Here is a 26,456-nt window from a genome sequence, read left to right on the forward strand (position 1 = left end):
TTTTCTCTATCTTTTTATAATATATCAATTCAAAATTGTATTGCTTTATTATCTATTCTATTCTATTCTATTCTATCTCTCTATCTATCTATCATCATCTATTCTATTCCATCAAAATAATTCATAGGTCAAACATATTTAGAATATAGGGCCCATCTTATAGTCATGCTTGAGTTTTATAATCACCATTTAAAAATCATTAAAACCATTTTACATGTGTAGTTTTTCCTTTCTCAACAGTCATTATATTTCTCCAAGCAGTGTTTTCATGCAAAGCAATAAAATAATTATTTTAGAAGACAAGTAATACTAAATACCTGCATTATTCCATTCAGGTTGCCATGTCATTGTGCATTCTTCTCTCCCAGTTCTTATTAATTTGATGAAATAAAATCTAAAACAGTTAGTCCTTTTAATAATTTAAATAATACAGCCATGTGATTTGCATTCTCCCTGGCTTTCTCTGCTGCAGTAGAATCCATGGGAAGCCATCTTATCAATAGGGATGTCAACCAGAACAATCTATTGGCAGGGGTGAGGTTTAGGTGTAAAAATGTCAAGATCTGAACCATGATTTAGGGCTCAGCACACTTTCTGAATTCATATCCGGTGAAAGACACATCCTCTAAAAATGACACCTTCCATATGAATATTTTGTATGGATTTCAATGTCAATCAATATAGACCAGGCGGCTTTGGAATCAAAGCCATGGTTCCATTTAACTTGTGAACAATTAGAGGGGGTGGGCTATGATTTCATGGTTGTAACCACCATCTTCATTTGTTTTGACATCTCAAAGATGCCTCCTCCAGCACGGAGGCTGGTGGTACCTGGCAGCAGCTGTATCTTATTGGCCTTGTCCTGCATAGCTGACTTCATAGTGTAAAAGAATTGGACATAAGATGAATCTCGACATAACCGTGAGTTATATTTGAGGACGCCTTGTGACCAATAAAGAAACTTTGTATGGAAGATTTTGTAGAGTTTGCCTGTCTGTCTTTATACATTCAGCCAGTAATTATAAAAGACAGAACAGTAAAAGAATCTTTCATCCCATAATGAAGGAGCAAGGGGGTGAGGTAGCAGCATGTTGCTGAGGTCCAGGCAAGAAAGAAGGAACCTCCCACAACTCAACCAAGGGTCAATTCAATGACTAATCAGGGTTACAGATGTGACCACATGGCATGAACTACATTTCCCAAGATGCATTAACTACATTTACCATGAGGCATTCCCTTAAGGGGACAGCTCCCAATTCCTAATTAACTATCCCACTTCCCAATTAACTATACACTGTGATCGCTTCTGTGAGGCTGGCTGAAGTGAGGCATGATATGAAGGGGCCGAGGCAGCAGGGGCCGGACCCTTGCCAGGACACCCCCATGGGCCAGATCTAACCACATCATGGGCTGGATCTGGCTCACAGGTCTTGAGTTTGACATGGTTATTAGACTAGAAACCAGGCGGCTGTGAGTTCAAGTCCTGACTTAGGCATGAAAGCAGGTGATTTTGGGCCAGTCATTCTTTCTTAGCCCAACTCATCTCACAGGGTAATTGTTGTGGAGAAAATACAAGTAGAATTATGTATGTTGTTGTTGTTGCCTTGAGTTACTTATAAAAGAAATAAATTCAGGAATAAAAATCTAATAATAAAAGAACCCAATTATCACATCTCCACCAGTTGTGCGAATCTAATTAATCATAAATGTCATACAAACCAAGCCTAATTATGATATATGGATCCAGTTCATAATACATCAATATTCGCATCATCAGTTCACTTAAAACCAGTGAGTTTATTGGTTATTCAAGCATGATATACAAGATTATTCAGCCATCTGTGTTGCTCCCTGGAATACTATTAAATTCAACAGCATAATTAATACCATCTCTGCAAGACACAACTTTGTGAACTTTGATCCTCCACACAGTATGAACTTTGTTTCTTCTTTAGAACAGGAAACCTATACATCAAGATACCACTCTACAGTAAAAATGAAAATCACTGGTCAAAGATTTCAGAAGAAAATGATAAGTATGTGAAAAACTTGCTTCTGCTATAGATTAACCTTTGTCTAATATAGATGTGCATAAATATTAAAATAGTCTATGTGTTCTTTAAGGAAATCAGAAGACTCATCCCCTGGCTAAAAACCTGAAATATTTCCCTGGTTGTCAGTTACTTAATCTTGAGTCTTAATGTATGAAAACCCTCTGGCAATAAAACAAGTCAGACAAGGTTAAAATAAAACCATTGGCTTGTAATTATGACATAACATCACTAGCTTTGATCATTCTAAAAGAAATAAAGATCTTAGACTGGTAATCTATTGTACAAGCTTAATTACCAGGATAGCTTTTATTATACAAAATATTTTACAATTCAGTTCTCTTAAGATTTCAGTTAACTAAACTGTTCACAAGGACCCCAAAATGTGTCCTTTTCCTATTTATTCTGTGGATATAGCTCTTCTATTTAAATTTGTTCTACTTGCTTATCAAGACTGGTCTCGAACTTATTAAGGTGCAGCCAGGTTGCATAACCCCTCCCCCTTTTGTCAGAAAAATACTTCTTGGCGACGTGCATGAAATCACCTGTCCTTCAGGTCAAGTGGTAGAACTTTATCTACTGTAAAATCTCTGAGAAATGAATTTATCAGTATAGTACCATCGTAGTCGTCCGCTGAACTTCTAAAGCTGAAAAATACTGCTTTACTGCTCATCAAATCAGTAGGGCAGGTTTGCATGCCTACACACTTGTGGACCTGGAGCTAACTCTACCTCCTAGAATGCATTACTGTACGGTATAGCACAATTTTGCAGGATATTGCAGAAAAAAAGGCAAGGCAAAAGATACACGGTACCCTACTATTGCTGACAGAATTTCTGCGGATATTTTTATGAGTAAGAAGGCAATGCCAAGTGTATTAAAACTGGCATGTTGTACAAGATGGCATACTCCCTCTTTGAGGAAGCTGGCCGGTTCAAAAATATAAAAATTAAAATAAAATTTCCTAATGTCCTAAATAACAGGGGATTTTATAATTTAAATTACATGACACTTATGTCACACCGAAGTGGCTGTGAGAGAAGAACGAATGCCTATTATGCAGAATTGAGTTCTTGGGAGCAGGTGGGCATTTTTTTGTTTGTTTGTTTCATCGAATTTCAATGGTTTCACAGCAGAATCTAAAAGCAACTTTCGACTGAACACGCATTCACCTACCGCCCTAAATCCAACTAAAACATGTTTAATGCAAAGGATAAACATTGACATTGAACACTCCTCACTGCAAAAGTTATCGATTTTTTTACAAAAAAGTGTCAATTTCACAAATCCACAAGAGACTCTTTCCGGCAATCAGTTGAACCCCGTGTAGAAATAAAAAAGATCTTCGTGCAGTTACGGAGAAAAACGCGGAAGAGTCCGAATTGCGTATTACGACTTCCCCGGCGACTCTTCTTGCGCCTGCGCAGTTCCGTTTTCCTGTGACGAAGCGTTTCCAGGCCAGGAACCCGCTGTCGGGTCGCGACAGCGGTGCGCAAGCGCGGAGATTTGGACTGAGGGCGGGGCCTTGACCACCTTGGCAGATTCCCTTTGCCACGTACGGCGGCGGCGGCGGCGGCGGTGAGTAGCGGGGGACTTTAGGCCGGGTTTGGCTGCCTGCGTGGCTGAGGGAGGCGCTGCCCATGACCTCCTGGTGCTAGAAGAGCCAAAATTGAGGCAGCCGGGGAACCGTGGCGTTGTTTTGAATGGCCGCGGCCGAGCTGCTCTGTATGTGTTATGTGGGGCGGGGGGGCAGGTAACCGGCCGGAGGATCGCGAGGGGAAGAAAAAGGGAAGCCCAGTCGGAACTTCGCTTTCCATTTTTCTCCTGAAAAGGAAGGAGCTGCTGCCACTTCCTGCGCCCGGTTCCCTTTCCTTTCAGCGTTTCTGGCCCGAAGGCGAGCAGCCTCATCGTCTTGTTGCGACCAAACAGTGGAAACTTATGGGGCGCAGTGCATTATTCTGGGGTCGTCAGGACCAGGAGTCTCCAACCTTGGCCACTTTAAGGCTGGAGGACTTCAACTCCCAGAATTCCCCAGCCAACAAAGGAATTGGCTGGGGAATTCTGGGAGTTGAAGTCCGCCAGGCTTAAAGTGGCCAAGGTTGGAGACCCCTAGTCAGGACAATCTTTAGGGTAAGAAGAACTTTGCTTGGAAAGCTTTTTTTTTGTTTTTTTTTTTGAGGGGGGGCATTCCTTCCCCTCCCCCGTCTGATGCTGGATACTTTACAATGGGCAGTTTGTAGCTCTGTAAAAATTAAGGTTTCCACGAGACTGGACTTTCCCACCAAAGTCCTTTGGTTTTCCCACCAAAGGACTTGGAAGAAGGAAAGATAGTGGCCAAGGTCATTCAAGGTAGATCGCCACCCTATGTGGAGACTCACAATTGAGGCACTGAAGACCGTATGAAGGAATTGGGTATGTCTAGTTTAATGAAAAGAAGGACTAAGGATGACATGATAGAAGTCCAGTATCTAAGGAAAAGGGAGAAGACAGGACAGGAAGCAATGATGGAAACTAATCAAGGAGAGAAGCAACCTAGAACTAAGGAGAAACTTACTGACAGAACAATTAATCAATGGAACAAGTTGCCTCCAGAAATTGTAGATGCTCCAACACTGGAGGTTTTTCAGAAGAGATCGGACAACCATTTGTCTGAAATGATATATAGGGTTTCCTGCTTGAGCAGGGAGTTGGACTAGAAGACCTCCAAGGTCCCTCCCAACTCTGTTATTGTTAGAGGGAGGGTTTTGCTTTAAAATCTGACTTTTGAAATGAATGGATGCATTTATTACACATTTATGACATGTGGAAACTTGCCTTGTTTGAAAATTCTCAAGAATCCAAGCTCATCAATTTCTTCAGGAGCTTTTTATTTGCTCAACAATGTAGGTATTCCACCTCCCATATTATTATAATACTTAATCACTGGTCAAAGTGGAACATTCTACGGAGAAGTGTTCAATTTTTATTTTTGAATTATTCATTCCTACAATGAAGTTGCAGTGTGATTAAGTTACTTTGTTGGAATTGAAGAGCTTGATGATTTCTGGGATAAACTTGTAAAATGTAGCGGTGCTTTTTGTATATTTAAAATAAAACAATCATGCTAGATATACTCAGATGGGTGTTTTCATATGAAAATACACTTAAAATATTTTAAGAGTCTGTGGATTGGGCAGGCTATAATCATTGTGAAATAAATAATCAAATAATAAATTTAAATAAACTTTCCTTGCATCTCCCCCTAAGGAGGATTTTATTAAAATAACTGCTTTATAATCCTTCAAACTGAACCAGAGATACGTATACAGGTAGTCCTCGAGGTACGACCACAATTGAGCCCAAAATTTCTGTTGCTAAGTGAGACAGTTGAATTTTGTCCCATTTTACAACTTTTCCTGCCACATTTGTTAAGTGGCTCATTGCAGTTAAGTTAATAACAGGGCTATTAAGTGCATCTGGCTTCCCCATTGACTTTGCTTGTCAGCAGGTCACAATAGTTTTTTTTTTCCAGTAAAGTTTTATTTGGGTTTTCACACACAAAATGCAAGTAAAACATCTTTTTTGAAAATAGCATGGCCCCGGGTTGAATTTCTTTATACAGACACAAAACAGATCCTACCCTTTTATTCTTTTTCTCTCCTTTCCTGTTTTCAAAAGCTTTTAATTATCCAGAAATCTTTATTATCCCTTTGACTTTTTATTTTCAGCATTAGATGCCTATTGATGTCAAAGTGGATTTTTTTCCAATTTCTTGCTTAAGTCTCTTAGCTGTCAGTATAGGAAAAGGAGAAAACCAAATCTTTTCCCTTTTCTCTCTCCTTCGCAGGTTAAAAATCTTCTTAGGGAACAATGTTATTGTTTTTTAACAGTTTCAATTCCAGGGTACCTTATTTGTTGCTTTTGCTGTTTGACCCGGTCAACCAAAACTTTATCTTCTTATCTTCCTCCTGCACATTCTTTTCCGGTCGAGTTCTTCTTTGTGGTGGCCATTTCTGACCACCGCTGCAACCGCCTTCGGGAAAGGGAGTAATGGCCAGTTGGGGAGGAGAGATGCGGCTCTCCTCAACCCTGCAGGCAGTCTCCCCCCTCTTCAGCACCTCTACGGGGTGGCTTAGCCCCGAAACCAGCCGGCTCGGGGCGCTCCAGCGGCGAGCACGGATCGAAGCCTCGCAGAGACGAGGTTTCGGTCTGTCGCTGAAGAAGCTCAAACCGGAAGAGCAGGTCACAATAGTTGATTACCTGATCCTGGGACACTGCAACTGTCATAAGTATGAACCAGTTGCCAAGCATTCTGATTTTGACCATGTGACCATGGGGATGGCGCAGTGGTCGTAAGCTTTTTTCAGTTGGTCACTAAATGAATGGTTGTCAGTCAAGGACTACCTGTAAAGCATTCAGCACTGTAAAGCTATAATTACAGGTAGTCCTTGACTAACAACCATTCATTTAGTGACTGCTCAAAGTTACACGAATAATGAAAAAAATGACTTACTACCAGTCCTCATACTTATAACCAACATAGCATCACCATGGTCATATGATCAAAATTCAGACATTTGTCAGTCAGCATGTATTTATAATTGTTGCAGCATGGGTATGTGTGTCACACCATCACCTTTTATGACGTTCCCAGCCAGCTCCTGGCAAGCAAAATCAGTTGGAAAAACCAGATTTGCTTAATGACCACATTCACTACGTGACAACTGCAGTGATTTGCTTAACATCTCTGGCAAAAAAAGGTTGTAAAATTAGGCACAACTCACTGAACTGTCTAGCTTAACAATAGAAATTCTGGTCTCAATTGTAGTCATTGGTTGAGGACTACCTATAATTCCTAATGTATGTACAGTACAAGTCTTACATGCCTGGAAATAGACTGTTGCGATTTCAGTAAGACTTATTCTTAGATAAGTGAACATAGGATTTTAGGCCAACATGTCCCAAATTATCTGCCTTTAATGAAAATTGCACTGGAAGCTTAATTCACTTGTAAGATTTTGGCCGTCTCTTGATTACAAATTAAACTCAAAGGATGACATTTAGAGCAGTAATATAAAGGTTCCAGACAGAGCATTAGTTAATTTGATACAGCAGAGATAGTAAAATTTTTGGCATCATAAATATTGGTAGAATTCTTACAGAGTATCTTTCAGTGTTGATTCTGAAATGGAAATTGGTTTTTAAAATTACTGTATGCCTCTATAGATTAACTCATTTATATTTTCCTGTTGTACAATATAATTGTTAGATAACAAAAGATAAAGCAGAAGAAATGTTGAGTCTGTAGTCATTAAACAATATAAAATTTTAAAACACATTTGGAGGAACTTTATTTCAAAATATACAACAAAAGATAAGAATAAGTGGTGTTTTGTCATGACAAAAAATAATAAATTTTATAGGTTAACTGTATTTTATGTACAAATGATTGAGAAGATTAGTTCCCAAATAGGAAATTATTCCTGAATATCTGAAAGATTTCTATTTCTCTGTTAACATAAGGTCAGAGATTATCTTCTCGACCTTGTAACATTGCATCACAGCTCTTACTGCAACTTAACATGTATATTAACCAATAAAGATTTGATTACAAATTCTCAATTGGATTTAAGCTTATTTTTCAGTTCATCTAAATAGCAGTAAATGATAGCCTTTTTCTTGTTTGCATCAAACAGTTTTGCTGGGTTATGCTTGTCCCTGCATTATACAGTATTTATTTTGTAATACATTAAGCCCATCATGTAGCTGGTCTTATTGTTGTCGCTAAGGCAGGGGTTGCCAACCTTTTAGACCTTGGACCACCAAACTCATAATTTTAAATCCCGTGGACCAGAGACCCTGGGAAAATCCCCCCAAAAGCCTGCATGAAAATTCCCCACCCCGTTTTCGTACCGATTGATTGTCCTTTATTTGGGATCGCAGGATACCGTCTCCAGCTTTGTTTTCGGTGGTGGGGGGGGAGACTTTTGGCTTCATGCAAAGAAAGCAGCAGAAGCAACAGAAGTCTTTATCTCCCCCAAATTCTGCCAGAAATGAGTCTTTGTGAGACTTGTTGTGCTAGTGCAGCCTCTTGGAGCAGGATGCCTTACAGGGTCCCAGAGGCTCATTTCTGGCGGAGTTTGGCAGAGAAAGAAAGACTTTTGCTGTTTTCCTTGTGTGCAGCAAAAAGCAGAAGCAGAAAGAAGTGGAAAGAAGCAGCCCGGTGGCCAGGCCAGGTGCGTGGGGTGAGTGGGGCAAGTTCCTCCTTCCGCCCTTTCCCCCCTCCCCTCACTACCTTGTTCCCTTAGGCCATGTGGGCAATGCGGCCTTGTGTTCCCGCACAGCCTATATTAATTGCTTTGGGGGTGACATTTCTCTGCGGACCACCAAAATTTTCTCATGGACCTCCGCAGTTGGCGACCACTGCGCTAGGGGATTGAGGGTTTATTGTTTTGTGTACTGGGTTTTATCTTTGCAAGGCACCTGGAGTCACCGAGAGTGAGTTGGGCAGCCATATAAATTTTCTTAATAAATAATTAGTACTGGTAATAATTGAAACAAATTGCTTACACTTTCTCTCTGACCTTCCTCCTCCCTCCCTCCCTCCCTCTCCCAGTGTGAATAATACTTTTATTTAATCAAGTTCTAAATCAAGATAATGCAATACAATATATTCAACGGCTCTTGGATTTATTGTTCTTCATACTGTACATTACCTGCTGAATGAGATCCTCTGTATTCTCCTTTCCTGTCCTCCAACATAGGGAAAATTAATTCAGAATTTTGTTCATATGTCTGGACTTTACATCCAATGAAGAATTAGAGAATTTTCTGTATGCTTTGGAGGGAAGGGTTGGCTGTCAATATGCTGTTATACATGTTATTTAAATATGGTTATTTGAATATTGATAAAAACAAATTATAAAATCATATTGTGTTTTTGACAATTGAGTGCTAATATTAAAATTTGTTTTATATGGGAACAATGTAAAATACAGGGGTTATAACTTTTTAGACATTCATTTTCAGGCATTATTTCCAACCATTAATCTTAGCAAGTTTCAGTTTTTGATTCTAGACTTATAGAACTGATGTTTTAACAGTTTTGAACTATGACCTTTTGGCCACCAAATATCATGATCAGTTTTTTCTAAACTGCCTTCTACCTTGGCTTGATGAAATATAAAATATAAAATTGCAACTGTGTAATATGGTTACTTATTAATGGAATACCTAAAAAGCAGGATATTTTGGCAATAATAAAAGTCAAGGATTAGTGAAATCAGTGTAGATTCAGGGTTATATCTTGAGAATGCAAACATTTATATGCAGACTTGCTTATGAATGATATTGGTCTCTTGAGATATAGCAACAAAACCTAATTTAATGTTTTGTTGTAGGTATTGTGCACTACTGCCTATTTTGCTAACCAGCACTGCATGGCGGGGCATTTGACATCCAGCTGAAAGTAAAAAGAATCATTCTTTTGGGAACCAGTGCAAAACAGGTAATTTACAAATTTGGTGTTTTTATAGAATTTATCAAAGTATAAAGTATCATGAAGTTAGAATGATTCCTGTTTTTTATTATGATGAGATGTCATTTAAATTGGATCCAACTCTTTAAAATAGCCAATTTTATCTAAAGTAATTGAAATGTTTTCATTACCCTCCCCCACAAAAATTAATCATCCAAAATCTCTTGATCCTTCTTGAGAATCAGTACAAAAATTGTGAGATTTCATATTATGACTCCAGAAATCTTGCAAGATAAGAATCTCCCCGTTAGATTTCTTACTTTTTTTAAAATGGGAACTTTAAATGCTGACAATGGATATCTTGGTGCCTGTGTCACTCTTGTAGTCAATAATGTACTGTGCTATGCTATTTATGGTTGACAAAGCTGCAATTGTCCATTATAACTTCACATTTTTCCCTGTGTCTACACTTTTGAAATTATGTTTTAAATGGTTTATTTCCTAGTATACCAAGTACAGGAGTATTTTTTAAGGAGGACAATTGTGCAAAATTTAAAATACAAATTCAGTTTGAGTCACTTTGAAAGGAATCTAACTTCCTTCAGAATTTTACAAAACTACTGAAATGCCAGGGAATGAGATGTTCCTATTACTAATGCTCTGCCATTTAGTTATACACATATATGAACATACACACACAACACACACAAACAGAGCTGGGAGGGGGGGGAGACTTTTGTTCTTTCTCCCTACCATGAGCCAACTTTGTGTTTTGGTTAAATTGATATTCATGTTACTAATCCATTTTTGTATCTCTGTAAGAAGACCTGTAGTAATTATGAATGGACAACTGGATTTGAGTGGAAAGCTTATAATTAAAGCTCAGCTGGGTGATGATATTAGGAGAATTCCAATTCACAATGAGGATATCACCTATGATGAGTTGGTGCTGATGATGCAGAGAGTTTTCAGGGGAAAACTGCTGAGCAACGATGAAGTTACAGTAAAATATAAGGATGAAGGTAGGATTTTTTTACCTTCCATTTTCTAATGTTGTCTAATAATAAAAAACCTTAATGGAAGTCTTCAGCTTTTGCTTTGGAACATGTTTTTTTCTAGTGCATGCAAAGTCCATGAAACAGAATAATTCCAGTATAATTAGATCTTTTTTAGTTACATTGAATTTTACATTGTACAGTTACAGTATGATTGATTAAATTGCAACATATTTTCTGTACACAGTAATGTTTTGTACAGCAATACTTGTATATGTATCTCCTTTGTTGTATCTTCTGTGTTGGGCCATTGGCCACATGTTTGAAACCAGTCTAAAATGGCTATTTGCCTTAAAATGATGCAAGTGTGGGATAACTTTTATAGTAAAATATGAAGAACGCATAACTAAGATTTAGGGACCAGTGACATAGAAAATGATTATAATGTGAAATTTATCCAGTGGAATGGATGTATTGAAGAGGAAGATGGATGAAAGAAACAGCTTGGAAAGCTAATCTGTCCTTGATGAATCTGTTGGGCAGCAATGAAGACTCTTACAGCTCAATTGGAGATTTATATAGTCCTACCTTGCCACAATTAGAGAGCAGAGGTGTTTTGTGAATCCCTGAAGAGACAATAAAAAGCAGTAAATATAAATTGTGATCTATATGTATGCAGTTTTTATAATTTTCAATTTGAATGGAAATCCTCAGATAGTATTTCTCATCTATATATTATCCAAACTTCCTCTTTTGTTTAACACTGTAACCAGAAAAAAAACATTTTCTGGTTTTTGTTGGAACATTAATAGAGCTAACACATTTCATAAATGATTCAGAACTTCTTTACAGCTCTTGTAAATGAAGAATTTTTAATAAGTAAAACAAACACATTTGTTTATAGGTTTTCATTTGAGTATTTGAAAAAAGTTGTTTCCATGGAATAATTAAAGCATTGCATTTAACGTGACTATTAGAATAGCTACATCCTTTTTCAGAATTTACATAGAAGCCTGAAAAACTATATACTTCAATAAATGGCAAAGAGATATTCTGCTTGTACTAGAGCCCAAATACTTCTTTCAAATAATTTTCAATGTATGTACCGCTCAGTTAAATGCATAAACTGGTTGCATTTTGCAATTGTTGGATAAGCTTAATGGCACTTCTTGTTGTTATTGACTGGCTATAATTGCATATTGGGGCAGCATTATGGTTATAGCACAGCCTTAAGTATTATATACCCAAGGTACCTATTAGCAAAGTTTGCTCTGAATATCTTTGATTACTTCCATTTAAACATTTAGTGCTAAATTTGCCATCAGTGATAATCTATGCTTAATATTTTGGAAACATCCCTGTGCTCTGTCATAAGACATAGTCATCTCATGTTTGGATTACTGTAACAATTCTACATGGGGCTATCCTTGAAGAGCATTCAGAAGCTACAGCTGGTGCAGAGTGAAGTGGTGCTGGAAGCTTTGGGGTCCCAAGACTGGACTATGAAACAACTTATCTGAGAGCTGCACTGGCTGCCTGTTTGCTTCTGGGTGTAATTCAAGGTGTTGGTTTTAAAGCCCTTCATGGCATCAGTCCAAGTTATCTGAGGGACCATGTCATTTCATTGAGATTGGTTGGACTCACCCATGCTAGCAGAGGAGGCAAGCTGCAGGCTCCATTGGCCAGGAGATTTTTAAAAAATCTATATATCACAAAGAATTTTTATGATATCAAATCCCCACCCCCCCAAACTGTTACTTGCAGAATACAGAGAAGAGCCTTGGAAGAAGTTTTGACAGCACTTTCAACTCTGCCTGTGCTTCCAGGTTTTATTTGAATCCTGCCCTGTCCAACTGCTTGCTATCTTTTGTAAATAGATTTTTTAAATGACTGATATGTGAAGATTTTTGGGGGGGAATTTGTTTCTGATTCCTCATTCTCTTTCATTAACAGATGGAGATCTTATAACAATCTTCGATAGTTCAGATCTTTCATTTGCAATTCAGTGCAGTAGAATCCTGAAACTGACACTGTTTGGTGAGTAAAAATATTGTTAAAAGTTGATTGATACTCCCCCCCCCAATTTTCCTTGGTAATAAATTTTCCTTCATTCCCATGAAATTGTGTAACTGTTCAGAACATGGATAGTACCTATCATTTGTTCTGAAAAAGTTCATACAAGTTATGTACAAATTATAAGCAGGGGTGGGATTCAAAATTTTAAAAAACTGGTTCTGTGGGCGTGGCTTAGGTGGTAGGCGTGACTTGGTGATCATGTGACTGGGTGGACATGGCTTGGTGGTCATGTTATTGGCTGGGTGTGGCCAACTCAGTATCACTCACATCGAGGCATGCATCTCCTCTCCTGGCCTCTCATGACTGTGGGGATGCTGCAACAGTCGTAAGTGTGAAAAATGGTCATGTTACTTTTTTCAGTGCCATTGTAATTTTGAATGGTCACTCCCCACAAGCAAAGTACCAGCAAAGGAAGGGAAAAAAACTCCAGAGATGTTCCTGAGATAGGAAGTCTAGTCCTGCCAAGAATGTAATAAGGGTTAACGAAGAGACAGTTTCTGTAAGCAACACCAGAATGTTTCCTTCTTGCCTTCCTTACAGGATTAGGCCAGTAATTTTTTCTAACAACCGGTTCTCCGAACTGCTTAGAAAGTTAACCGGTTCTAGCGAATAGGTGCGAACCGGTAGAATCCCACCCCTGGTTATAAGGTCTTAAAACTATTTTGTCTTGTCTTGTGAAAACTTACTAGTGTAGTATCTGTTTTATAGTTAATGGGCAGCCAAGACCGCTAGAATCAAATCAGGTAAAATACCTTCGCAGAGAACTGATAGAGCTTCGCAACAAAGTGAATCGTTTATTGGATTGCTTAGAACCTCCTGCTGAGCCAGGATTTTCTACTAGTCTGCCTGAAAATGGTAAGTTGATAATTGTTACTTAAAAATAGATTGATGTGGATGCCCCTTCTCATAAGCTATACTTGCGTAGAAATGTACAAACGGTCAAGGGTGGAAATCCTTTTTTCTCTGAACATCTGTTCCAGCCTCATTTGCACTTAGTTTATTTAAAATATTTATATGACTGACCATATTAAAATAAGAGCTCTGAGTGCTTCATAATCATAACAAAGCAATAATAGAATAAAAAGAAGAAACAAACAGAAAAACACAGCCCCATAAACTCTCCCAATGCAGCCTATAATACTTCCATTCATTTAGTTTCATTTATGCTACCTTTATGATTTTTTAAGTAATTCAAGGTAGCAAACATATATGCCTCCTCCTAGTCTTACAACAGCCCCTGTGAGGTGGCTTGGGCTGCGGGATAGTAAATGGCCAAGATCACCTAGGTGGCTTTTGTGCCTGAGGTGGGACTAGAAGGCACAGTCTCCTGGATTTTAGGCTAGCCCATTAAAGACTACATCAAGTGGCCTTTCCTTTCTTAAAATAAGTATTCTGACTGCAAAATCGGTTTGAATGATGTATTTTAGGTGAGGATTCAGTGTTTTCCCCAATATGGAATTATTTCTGATAACGTCCAATTGAAATATTTTCGGTTTGGAGTTGTGACCTGGAAACTTTTTGTGCATTGCTATAATTGCTTTAAGCCTGTAACATTTAGGCTTGTTACTAACGGTGTTAAGTGCTACCATAATCTCAGGTCTCTAAAAATTTCCATCTCTGTTGCAGATGTTGCAGAGGGTAGGGAAGACAAGCCTACTAGTGCCGATTCAACTGTCAAGCCGTCTACCCAAGTTATGGCAGCAAGTATGTCTGCTTTTGATCCATTAAAAAATCAAGATGAGATCAACAAAAACGTCTTGTCAGCATTTGGGCTGAAAGATGATCAGGTGTCGGGTAAGAATATATATTTTATTGAAACAGTTGCTTGAAGTTTGCTCTTTCAGAATTGGCCAGGCATATGGCAATTTTATAGATGGTACAGGTAGTCCTCACTTAAGGACCAGGCGCTTAACAACTATTCAGTTTAACAACAGCCTTGGAAAGAGTGCTTTACATGCCTGTACTTCTGACCAAAACACACACACATTCTCTCTCTCCTTCTCCCCCCACCATAGTCATGTGCTTGCAGTCTGGGTGCTTTGCTTGCACTTACGACTCATAGCCAAGCATCTCATCACCATTTGCAATCCCCTCTAGTGGCTTCCTTAGAAAGCCAATGGAGAAGCTGGTAGGGAAGGTTGGAGCTACTACCACCTGCCAGGAGGACTCCCTGATAGGGAGAGATGGCACAAAGACAAAGGAAAATAAGGATTTTAGCTCGGTGTGTTCACTTAACAACGGCAACCAGGAGTGCTGGAATCAGGGTTGTTGAGCGCAGTATTCATGTGACATCTTGCTTAATAACCAGGATTCCATTCTAATTGTGGTTGTTAAGTGATGATTACTTGTACATGAAGAAATTTAGATTTCAAATTTTTTGCATGATGTTTACTCCCCCAATGGAACAGAAGCTCCATTTTCTCTTTGTTTTTTTTCCCTTTTAGTGTCTTTAATATACTTCTTTCCAACTTGAATTCAGTACAAGCTTATATCTCTTAAGTAGACCACAAAGTATACATTTGAACCATCATACAGGTAGTCATCGACTTAATCACCATTCACTTACTGACTGTACAAAGTTGCAGTGGCACTGAAAAAAAGTGACTTATGACTATTTTTCACACTTAACAAACGTGTTGCAGCATCCCCGTGATCACGTAATCAAAATTTAGATGCTTGGCAATTGGCATGTATTTATGACAGTTTCTGTGTCCTGGAATCATGTGATCATCTTTTGCAACTCCCTGAAAAGTCAAGGGGGAAGCCAAATTCACTTAACCATGTTACTATTTAACTGCAGTGATTCCCTTAACAATTGTGCCAAGAAAGAGCATAAAATGGGGCAAAGCTCAACAAATGTATCGCTTAGCAACAGAAATTTTGGATTCAATTGTGGTCATAAGTCAAGGACTACCTTTGATCAGTTGTTGCACTTAAACTGGAGGCAACCAGGTTCAAGTTCCCACTTTGTGTACTGCATGATTTTGGGCATTCTCTCTCAACCTAAATCACATCAGAAGATAGTTGCCAAGACAAAACTGAGATGACTACTCATATTTCAGTGAAAATTTGAGATATAAATACAATAAAGACAGACTTGGCTGACAATTTATTACTGTATTAGTTTACTAGGGTCATAACTAGGCCTGTGCAGATTTAAGGATTTATCTGTTCACATTGATTGGTTGAATTTTAAGCAATGGGAAGTGATGTTTCAGTAGGCAGTCACAATTACCGTATTTGCCGGCGTATAAGACGACTTTTTTGCCCTGAAAAACATGCCTCCAAGTGGGGGGTCGTCTTATACGCCGGAGGACTCCGACTCCCACTTCGAGCTTGAGTTGCAGCCGGGAGGGAGGCTGGGGGGAGCGGTGTGTGTGTATGTGTGTGTGTCGGGTGTCACTCACCACGCGCTGCGCAACCTTTCCCCCTCTTCCTTCCTTAGCGGTGTGGGGAGGAGAGGATTCGAAGATCCTCACGTGCGGCGTACTTTTCTTTTTCTTGTTTTCTTTTTGCACGCAGGTTTTGCATGCGGGCGGCTGTAGGTTAAGGATGGGGAGCCCCGGGTGGGTTATCAGGTTTTACGGTGCTTCCAACATGTGCGAATGGTGGGAGAGCGGAGAAGAGAGCGAGCGAGCGCCCGCTGTGTGAAATCCTGCCGTCAAAGCAACACTGGGGGAGGCAGGGTATAAATTTACCAGGTTAATGTAGCAATGGTGATTAATGCCCAGAACATTGTTTGCGGGTATTGGGGTGTGTGTGTGTGTGTGGTGGTGGTGAGGAGAGGTTGTCCTTTGAATGCGGAAAAGTAGGTGTGACCTTGTGTAGGAAAATAAAGAGATCCTTTTAGCGTGTTTGGCTTCTTTGCCTCCCCTCGTTCGTTTTGACGTGGAGATAATGGCCTTGGGCGGGAGGGAAGAAAAGCGGTAGCTGGATCATTTCAAATTTCACTTACTCTCCTGCCTCACTTCAATATGTCTGAGCGACTCCAGATACTGGAAGACTTTTTGAATGAAAGTGTTACCTCCATTTTTTTTTTTTTTAAAGAGGGCCACTTGGGGAAAAAAAAAGATTCTAAGGAATTCCTTGTTTCTTGATTAAAGAGAAGGCATTGAATATACTGTTCCTTGGCAGCCTTTTCAGTGTCCGGGTTTTTGGTGTGTGTGTGTATGTGAGAGAGAGAGAGAGAGAGATCAGCTGTATTGAGAAGAGAACGTTTCCTGTGTTCTCATTTTATTTACAACATATTTTACGCTTAATGGTAAGCAATGAAAAATATTTTTAAAACTCATTTCTAAACTCCATAGCTATTTGCATATTCTTGGTTCAAAATTGGATTAGCTCATTTCAAAATTGTCCAAAGCAGAAAAGTGCATCAAAAAAAAAAAAAAAGTGCAAAAGTGGAAGGTGTGTGGAAGAGGGGGTAGTCTTATATGGCGAGTATATAACAAACTCTATATTTTGAGTGGAAATGTTGGGGGGTCGTCTTATACGCCCAGTCGTCTTATACGCCGGCAAATACGGTAGTTCTTAACAGCTGCTAATAACATACTCAGAGATTACCTTGGTTTACATAAATCTGACTTTCAAAATCTGAGAAGTCTGTATATTGGAAATATATGTATACTGAATTTCTAAATAGCAACAGTGACAATATATTAATCTCACACCTGAAGATTAATAGTTAAAAAACAATAAGGAATTTTTAAAATGGAGAATTCAATCTGCAGAGGAAAATCCCATATTATTTTTTTGCATGCTAACTATTAGCAGAGTATTTTTGAAATGACAGAGAATTGCTACTGCATAGTAGATACACATGACTACTTGTTGCAGAAGTAACCATGAAGTTTAGTGGAAAAATAAAGCTGCAACATTGATTTAATGGATTGGATTCATAGCTGTTCTCAGTATGCTGTGAAGTGGATTGGATTCAACTTAATTAGCTTGGAATAGCCTATTAAAAATAAGTTCCAGTTAACTTCAATACCAGTTAAATATTTTAGTAGGATTAATATCTGAAGATGATGAAGTTTAGTATCTGCTCCTTTGGATGCACTCCAGAATCTGTCTGTAACAGTGATTAATTCAGCATTATAAGGTACATTATAGGAAGTTAATATCAGTTAGAATTGGTATAACTCTGAATAATTGTGAAACTCAACATAGTTAGTTTTGTCTGCTAATGGTCAAAACAGCTGGTGGTCAAAATTACTTTGGTCAGTATCAAGTCCAGTAATACTACTATTTGAGTTTCAAAAAGTAACATAAGCAAACAGCAGATGGCAGCATTTTAAAGCAGATATAACATGGCAACACTTAAATTTAAAAATGAATTTAAAAAATGTGGTTAGAGCCCACAATGGTACTGCCATAGCTGTACAGAAATTGCTAATTTGGAATCTAATAGCATATTTGCATAGTATTTGAGAAATTATTTGCATTATTTAAAATATTTCTCTAAGTAGTGAAATATGTATTATGTTCCCAATTTTATGACTTTTCTTGTAGCAGTTGTTAAATGAACATCACAATTGTTAACAAATGCCACATTTGTTAAGGAAACCAATTAATCACAGTGTAGTATTTTTTTTGGAAAATGAACTAAATGTTGGCTTTTGGCAAAAATGTCACAAAAGACATTCATATGACCTGAAAACCTTGGGTATGACTTCCAAAAGTAATCATCAGGTAGTGATTTCTAAATGAGAGGAAGGAAAGCTATATAGGAAGCAATATTACTTATATTTAATTAATTTGATTTAAAGAAGACAAAAAATATGTGAAATTGAATTTTATTTCAATGGTTTCATTATGGCTCCTACTTTTTGAAGTAGGAATCCAAACATCCATTTGAAGGCAAACTGGAAAGCTATGCATTTCTGACACAGGGAATTTTATTGAAGTTCTGCAGCTATCTTACTGTATGGTGTTTATTTGCATCCCACCTTTATTAATGAAAGTAAGAATATTGGATTCCAGAATATTGTATTGCATTTCAGATTATTGTTCATTATTTTCTTTTCAAAACATTTTCTTTTCCAGGACCACCCAGTGCCCCCATGGAGGAACGTTCAGGAACACCTGACAGCATCACTTCTGCATCCTCTGCTGCCCATCCACCATGTGTTCAACCACAACAACCATCATATGGAGGATCTCAGCCCCAAACTGGTCAAATAGATGGTAAGCAATTCATGCATGTTCATCCTGCTCCCAGTGAACATATTTGCCCTTTCATATCTCACAAAGTGATAGAGTTTATGATTGCTCCTATAGTTCCACACCACTTTTGGCTGTTTGCAATTTTGTTTTAACTGTTCCTGGTCTTGTTGTCTTTACTTCCGCGACTGTTTGCTTCACCTTTTGATTTCTCTCAAGCATTTCTATCTTATGATATTTTTGACTTTTTTTTAATCTTTGTTTTCAAGCCATATTTGTTCACACTCACTTCTGTTTATGTTTAGTCACTGCTTCGTTTTTTCACTGTCAATATGTAATTCTGTTTCTTGGAATTGGGGGTGTTTTATATTACTCTAAAGTGCTTTATATGCTAACGGATGGTTTTTAGCTGTTTTAATTAATCAAATACAGGAAACATGCATAATGTACAATTTTTTTTAGTTGTGTAACCTAGCGCTAGGTGGTGCACTAATGCTGAGTCATAACAAAGAGTTCTCTAAAATGAAAGCATAAAGGCTATTTGAAGGATTTAGCATAGTGGCTTAAAATGAAGCATTATTACTGGAAGTACTAGTTAAATTTTCTAAATAAATAGTTAGAAATATTATTTTTAAAACATCTGGTTCATTTCACAGACATATGATAGAAAATTCCAATATTGTTTCTGACCTAAAGATATACACACAAAACTGGCTTTCCAAAGCAGTGTGTTTATGCAGGCTCTTCTGTGGTTGCTGTTATCTTCCTTTTAGTAGGTATTTTTTCAGAAGGCAGTTAGCGATAGTGGTCCCGCAGAGAGAGAAGGAAGCGTACTCCCCTGTTGATAAAGTAAAAGTTTTCTTCCAAAGTGTTTTGCAAACAATAGATCACTATCTTTCTCTAAATTTTTATTTACTGCCAAAAGGCAACTGTATTCTGATAACATATAGACATATGTATGTTCTCATTGGGAAAGGGGTTGGAAGAGAAAATACAAACTACATTCTTGCTACGTTACTTTTGACCCTAGAAAATAATCAGTTACAAGTAGTTCTTTTTTTTTTTTTGTCAAAAAGTTTTTTTATTTTTTAATTGTTTAAATACATCTTTGTGAGAACAGTGTTGTTTCAGGTGTTCTACATTTTAAATCAATCATGTCCATAATCACAAATACAACTTTCCAGCATCACTTCATTGCCTATTATCATTTTTCCATCTTTATGTTCTCATAAATTACTTCGTATCAGTCTCTTTATTTTAATCCATTCTCTACCTTTTCTCATATATTCTACATATTTATAATTTAATCATATCATTTCATTAGCCATTCAAAATTTTCATCTTAATTTATATTTATCCCTTCTTTAATTTCCTTAATTGTACATTCTTACATTCACCATGTTTATATTATCAAATTTATAACAATATATCCTCATTACTTTGTACAAGTGGATAACAAAATATTTAATTCATTAAAAACATATTAATCAATCTCTAATTTCCTTAATCATGTATTCTTATGCTGACCATGTTTACAATTTCATACCATTCTTTAAATGTTCAAAAATTCCATCTTAATTTATACAGTATTATCCCCTATTATGTTTCCCCAATATTACATATGCCACTTTATTGCTTATATTTTATATTCTATATGTTCCCTTCCCTCTAACATCTAATTTTAACACAAATATATTTTCTCTTAGCCAATAAATTCAGACTTACAACATTATTAATATATATATATGAATAACAAAATATAGAGTTCATTAAAAATATTATCCTACTATATAGTTATATCTATTCTGTCAGGCTCCACATAACATTTCTTTTCATATTTTAACTATTGATCATTTATATATTACATAAATGTTCTATTTTATTTGATTAATATATTATAAATTCTTATTTTCATCACTATTGCATTAAAATTATCCCTTCTTCTACTTCTTAATCCCATTTCCTCAAAATCTATTATATATGTTTAATATAAGTATACCTCTCCATGTGGAGTCTCCCTCTTTTCCATTTCTAGCCATTATCTCTAAGTCTTTATTTTATGTTAATTTGTTTTTTGTTTGCTTGCTTGCCATTTACTATCATCTTTTGGCTTTCCCCCTTAATCCTTCCTCTATTTATCATAATTTTCTTATATTTTCTCTTCCTTTTTTCAAAGTTTTCCCCCACCTTCTTTTGATCTCCTCTCTGTATTTCTCTAACCATTTCATTTATCAGCATTTCAATCTCAATATCCCCCCCTTATTTATTATATCTATCATTGATATCTTACGTTCAACTTCTTTTTTCTTCTTTTGTATTATTTGTTGATCCTTTTGTTCCATTTCACTGGTTCCTTTTTCTTCTGACTCCTCCCCCTTCTTTGTTCTTTCTTTTCCTTCTACTGCTGTTGCCATTTCTGAATTTTCTTCTATATTCTGTGTTTTAGTGCATAAATCCAACATTCTGTCCCACATCTCATTCATAGCTCGAATGTCCATTCTTATTTCTTTACATATTTCACTCAACTTTATATTGCTTATTATTCCAGTTGTCCAGTATCCAATTAATTTTATTTTATTTGAACCAGTGTCTCTTCTTTGTTTTAAAATATCAATGTCCTCAAATTTTTATTTCCAATTTTAATCAGTGCAAAACACCAATAATTCCAGAGGTGGTACCCTCCTCTATCCTTGCTCTTTGATTATAATATATTCCAACTTATTATAATATCTTTCTTTTATTCCTTTTTTAATTTCTTCTTTTAATAAAGCCATTAGGATTTTTCTTTCATCAGCAAGTGGCACTTTTAGTCCAGTACCACAGCCACTCCTTTTCTGTTTCTTTATTTAATTTCAGCAATTTTAAAAATCAAATATTACTCCTCTTTAGAACAATTATTTTCAGCATTCAGATTAATGCCAAATCCCGCCCGATTGCCAATTCCAAATTAATGTTCTTCTAGATTAGTTCCTTTTCAAATTTTAGATATTTTTTTTTAAAAAAAACTTTAAAATTCTTTATATTTCCAAATTCTTCTACCTTCTAGCACAATTCTTCTCTGTTATATTCTTTTGGGGTAGTTACAAATAATATAGATTCTTCTTACCCTTTTCCAAACACCATTCCCAGTCTCTGCTCCAGCGCTATGCTTAGATGTTCCTCGGCTGTTCCAACTTTGTAACATCCACCTTGGCCCATTCTTCTCTCTGTCGTGGCATAGAGAACAAGCTTGAAGTTTCTACAGGGGAGTTGAGTTAAGTTAAGTAAATCAGGTGGTCGTTGAGTGAACTAGGCTTCTCCGATTTGGAGGAAGCTGTCTGGAAAGGTCACGAATGACAATCACATGTCCCAGGGCACTACAACCATCATAAATACATGCTGGTTGCCAAGCACTCAGATTTTGATCATGTGACCATGGGAAGCTGCAACAGTTGTAAATCCGAGAACTAGTTGTAAGTCACTTTTGGCAGTGCTATTGTAACTTTGAACAATTGCTACACAAATAGTTTTAAGCTGAAAACTATCTGTAAATTAATTCTATATTTGTTTTTAAACTCTTATTTTAAGAGAACAATATGTGAAAAAGATAAAGCCAGGCAAGAACTTTTCTAAAGTTGTATAAATTTTAAATCGGTAGGCCAAATGTATCAACAATATCCACAACAGGTTGGATATCCTTCTCAACAACCACAAGCTCAACCTCAGCAACAATATGGTGTACAATATCAAGGTAAGGTGGTGGCAGGTTCTTCAGCATTGCTAAATAGTTTTGTAATTACTTGAATACTTCTTTGTAGTTTAGTTCTCAAAGTAAAAATAAAACAGGAATGTTATTAATGCATAAATACTTTTAAAGCTCTTCTCATTCTCAACTCTAGGTACTTTTAGATAACTTTAAAGCTGTTTTAGAGTGATAATGTATATATTCCTAAGTAGCAACTAAATGCTATCTTTGCTCACAGCTGATTGCTTTAATAGTTTACATGTAATGATATATATCATGCATATTTCAGGGTCCTCATTTTTAAAGGGAATAGGGTATAACTGGGGAACCAGATGGAATGCATTATTGTGATAATTGAGTTTAACATAAAAAATAAAATCAGTAGAAAATGTTCAGTGTTTGTTTTGTTTGCTCATCCCACCAGATTGCAGATTGCCTCTAGAAAAAATCTAGAACCCTACAGTTACAGTGAAACTAGTCAAATATTTTCAAATGCCAATAAGTCAGATGACTTGAAGAAAAGTTGCATCTCAAGGCTTACATTTCCCTTGAACATTTTGTTTAGGATGAATCATTGCCAAAACAGCATCTAAGGTCCAGCTCCCACAAACACATAAAATAAATGCCTGTTGAGTTTTAGCAGCTGTTAATCAGTGTAATTTCCAACAGTTCTTCCTGTGTATGGAAATTAGTTTTGTGATGCTTTACAGAGAAGCCATTCAGTTTTCTGCGTAATATGTATGTTTTTCTTTAAGTTTTAGAAGGCTTACCTTACGGATGATAATCTTTACTTAGTATCATCACCAGCTATAGGTCAGCTTAGTTAAACCAAAACTGTCTAGTTGTGCTTTTGATTGTTTCAAAGTAAAATTTGAGCCCATATTCAGGTGAGTTCAAAATTGACTTCAAAGTGTATTTTAGTCATTGCTTTCTCTTAAAGGATCCTGTGTTTTTTAATAATTATTATGTATCTGGTATTTAATGCTAACAGGATTCCAGTCATTGGAGAGGTTTCATTGCAAGTAGCTTCAGGTGTGTTTTATGCAAGAAATAAATGGAGTTCTTAGTCTCCCACCCCTTCCAGATTTTTGTTTCACATACCAGTTAATTTGTCTTTGAAAGTTATTTGTGATATAACTTAACACTGAATTAAAAATATATACACTCCTATCTACATTTTTGTACTTGTGAAAATGATATCTGGAGATAATCTTTTGCATTCCAATGTATATTGATTGTTTCACGCTGGGATCAACATATACACATACACACATGCTTATAATACATACAGCATTTTGAACTCTAAAATTTTTGACTTAAAACTTTTGAGCTCAGTTGATTTTAGCAATCTGGTTTTAGAAACAATGTTGAAACGGGCACTTCTCACTTTTTAATGGATTATTATTGGTGTTATGAGTGCAGAACAAAAATATGTTCCCAAAATAGCATTTTGTGGTTGGAACAAACACTCAAAAGTCCTTTATAGGTTTTGTTCTGATGGAGCATAATCATTGGCCCCTCTTATGGAACATTTTAAATGGGACTATTTTGTTACAAGCTTGAAACAAAACATGTTTCCCATTTGGTTCACCCTTCTTTAAAATGTGCATCTGTTTTACTTATTAAAATATGTGAAATATACTATATTATGTTTATATAATTTTATTATGCATAAATAATACAAATTCATATAGTTTAACCTCCACTTGTCACTTTTTAAATAGTTTATACAGATTTTTTTCCACACACATGCTTTGTTGAAGTGTGTGAACTGTACTTTTGATGATGCTGGATATTTTAAAAAAGTATTTTGCTCACCAACAAAAATCAACCTTTAGAATGTAGCTACGTGAAACTGTTCCTCCATGCATCCAGAACACTGCGTTCATAATACAGCGCTGTAGAACTCTCAATTCATTTTTTAAGAGCTGTACTTAAATTTTATAACTGTTCCAGAATATGCATACACATTTGTGTGCATGCGTGCACACACACAATAAATTAATTATGTATACGGTAATGGCAGTTAAAACAATGGCATTCTCAAAGATGGAACAGTATTGAAATTCCCACAATGGAGGAATGAATCATAAAACTGTTAGAATTGGCAGAAATGTGAAACTTCCCTGTTTAGTCAAATGCTTTTCTAAAAGGCTGGGAATCTTTTATGGGCATTTTGCTAAACAAATAATATAAAATGAATCAACATTCTGTAGATTTTATAATAGAAAAAGATGATTACTTACTTTTGTGGGGTTGAAGAGATTTCTGGAAGAGATAGGGAAAGTGATAGGTTGTCAATATCTATTGAAGAGAAGATTGGAAGTTGTTATATTTTATAACTGTAGTCTTTCCCCCCTCCCTCCTTGCCCCTTTTTCTTTTCTAACTGTTTTTATTTGTTTTTATGTAAAACTCAATATAAATAAATAAATAATGCTAATACAAAGAAGCAAGTTCTACTTTCACCTAAGTCTGTTGTTTTACTTTGATCTCTTAGCAGGCTACAGCCAACAGACTGCTCCTCAACAACCACAGCAGTTCCAAGGATACAGCCAGCAAGCCTCCCAGGCTCCAGCTCCTGGCTTTCCTGGCCCAGCTCCACAGCTGCCAGCTCAGCCTCCTCAGCAGTATCAAACAGGCACTTATGCTCCACAAAATTATACAACTCAGGCCTCCCAATCTGCTAATTATAGCGTAACTCCAGCATCGCAACCTGGAATGGCCCCTAGCCAGCCCAGCACCTATCAGCCAAGACCTGGTTTTACCCCACCTCCTGGAACTACTATGACTCCTCCTCCAAGTGGCCCTAATCCTTATGCACGCAGTCGCCCTGCATTTGGCCAGGGTTATACTCAGCCAGGTCCTGGTTATCGATAAGAAAACTATGCTGTTAAAGAGCCCCAGGTAAATCCAAGCAGCTGCTGATGCTGTTCCACCTGTACAGACAAGAAGATTCTTTAATTGATATTTAAAAAATATTGAAAGGCAAAATATTGTATGGCATCACCTTTGCTCTTTAATTTTCTGGGATAAATGACCAAATGAATCTTGTTTCCTGCTTGGCTTTCTAGTTTAATATTTGTCCTAATGGAAACACTACCTAAATGTATGTAAAGCAGATGACGTTCTAGCTTGCCATTTAAACTGCTAGGTGAACCTCTAGCTGACTTACTTAAATTGGTTTTACTAATAAAATTAAGTGCTAAATTAGATCCACTTGTTAAAAGTTAGATACATATAAATTGTAACCTTCACAATACAATTGAATAAAACAATTCAAATCATTGTTCAATCAGTTGCAGAGAAGTCTGTTTAGTAAATGTTATACCTATCTTTCTACAGAAAACTAAGTCTCCAGTCCCTGGATTTTGTTGAAATATTTTTCACAGAACACATTTGAAGCAATTCCTATTATTTTAGCAGCTGAAAAATGCTGTTGTAAACGTGTAAATTTGTTCTTTTTCTTGCATATATCAGCAAAAATGACAGATACTTGAGTGATCATTATAGCCGAGGCAGTTTTTGGCAGAAAAACTCAAATGAATTAAATAAATTAAAATGCCTTTCATAACATATTAATAGCTGTCTAGGACTCTCAGTGTTCAGCAAGCAGTAAAATTCTTGTACTGGAAACAGAATGCTGTTGTTATGTGTTGTCTTAACATTTTGATTAGCTAATAAATACCTTATTTTAGAATAGCATAGAATAGAATTCTTTATTGGCCAAGTGTGATTTTAACAATTTTAATTATTGTTTGTAAGTTAAGGTGATGATACCATGGCACACTTAGTGAATTACATCAGAATACCAGTAAGGCGAGATCATAGGTTTAGAAGGGCTCATGAGTATTGATTTTTTGTTTAGAATACATGTTTTGTGTTATGTTGCCATCATGTGACATTGCAACATTTTTCCCTTCACGGAGCTGGGGTGGGTGTGTCCTGCGCATGACGCATCCAGCCCATGGACCATCAGTTTGACACCCGGTTT

The 26,456-nt window shown here is 36.8% G+C and overlaps 1 protein-coding gene across 4 annotated transcripts; it reads left to right on the forward strand.

Moving 5' to 3' along the window:
- The first annotated feature begins 3,532 nt into the window (after positions 1-3,532).
- Positions 3,533-25,757, forward strand: TFG (trafficking from ER to golgi regulator). Of its 4 annotated transcripts, none has more exons than XM_026681776.2 (9): positions 3,533-3,629; positions 9,431-9,537; positions 10,330-10,529; positions 12,456-12,539; positions 13,287-13,433; positions 14,205-14,372; positions 18,624-18,764; positions 22,378-22,470; positions 24,966-25,757. In XM_026681776.2, exons 3-9 carry the CDS (start codon positions 10,346-10,348, stop codon positions 25,340-25,342), a joined length of 1,194 nt encoding a protein of 397 aa, XP_026537561.1. In that variant the 5' UTR covers positions 3,533-3,629; positions 9,431-9,537; positions 10,330-10,345; the 3' UTR covers positions 25,343-25,757. The 4 variants fall into 4 exon arrangements, with proteins under 4 accessions (XP_026537561.1, XP_087822601.1, XP_026537558.1 ...); XM_087966475.1 differs by having other exon boundaries at positions 10,333-10,529; XM_026681773.2 differs by having other exon boundaries at positions 3,534-3,629; positions 24,963-25,757.
- Positions 25,758-26,456: the final 699 nt, after the last annotated feature.

This window comes from Notechis scutatus, chromosome 5 (genome assembly GCF_049901735.1).
Source record: "Notechis scutatus isolate UNSWTSFEM ecotype Mainland chromosome 5, rNotScu1.2, whole genome shotgun sequence".
Lineage (NCBI taxonomy): Eukaryota > Metazoa > Chordata > Lepidosauria > Squamata > Elapidae > Notechis > Notechis scutatus.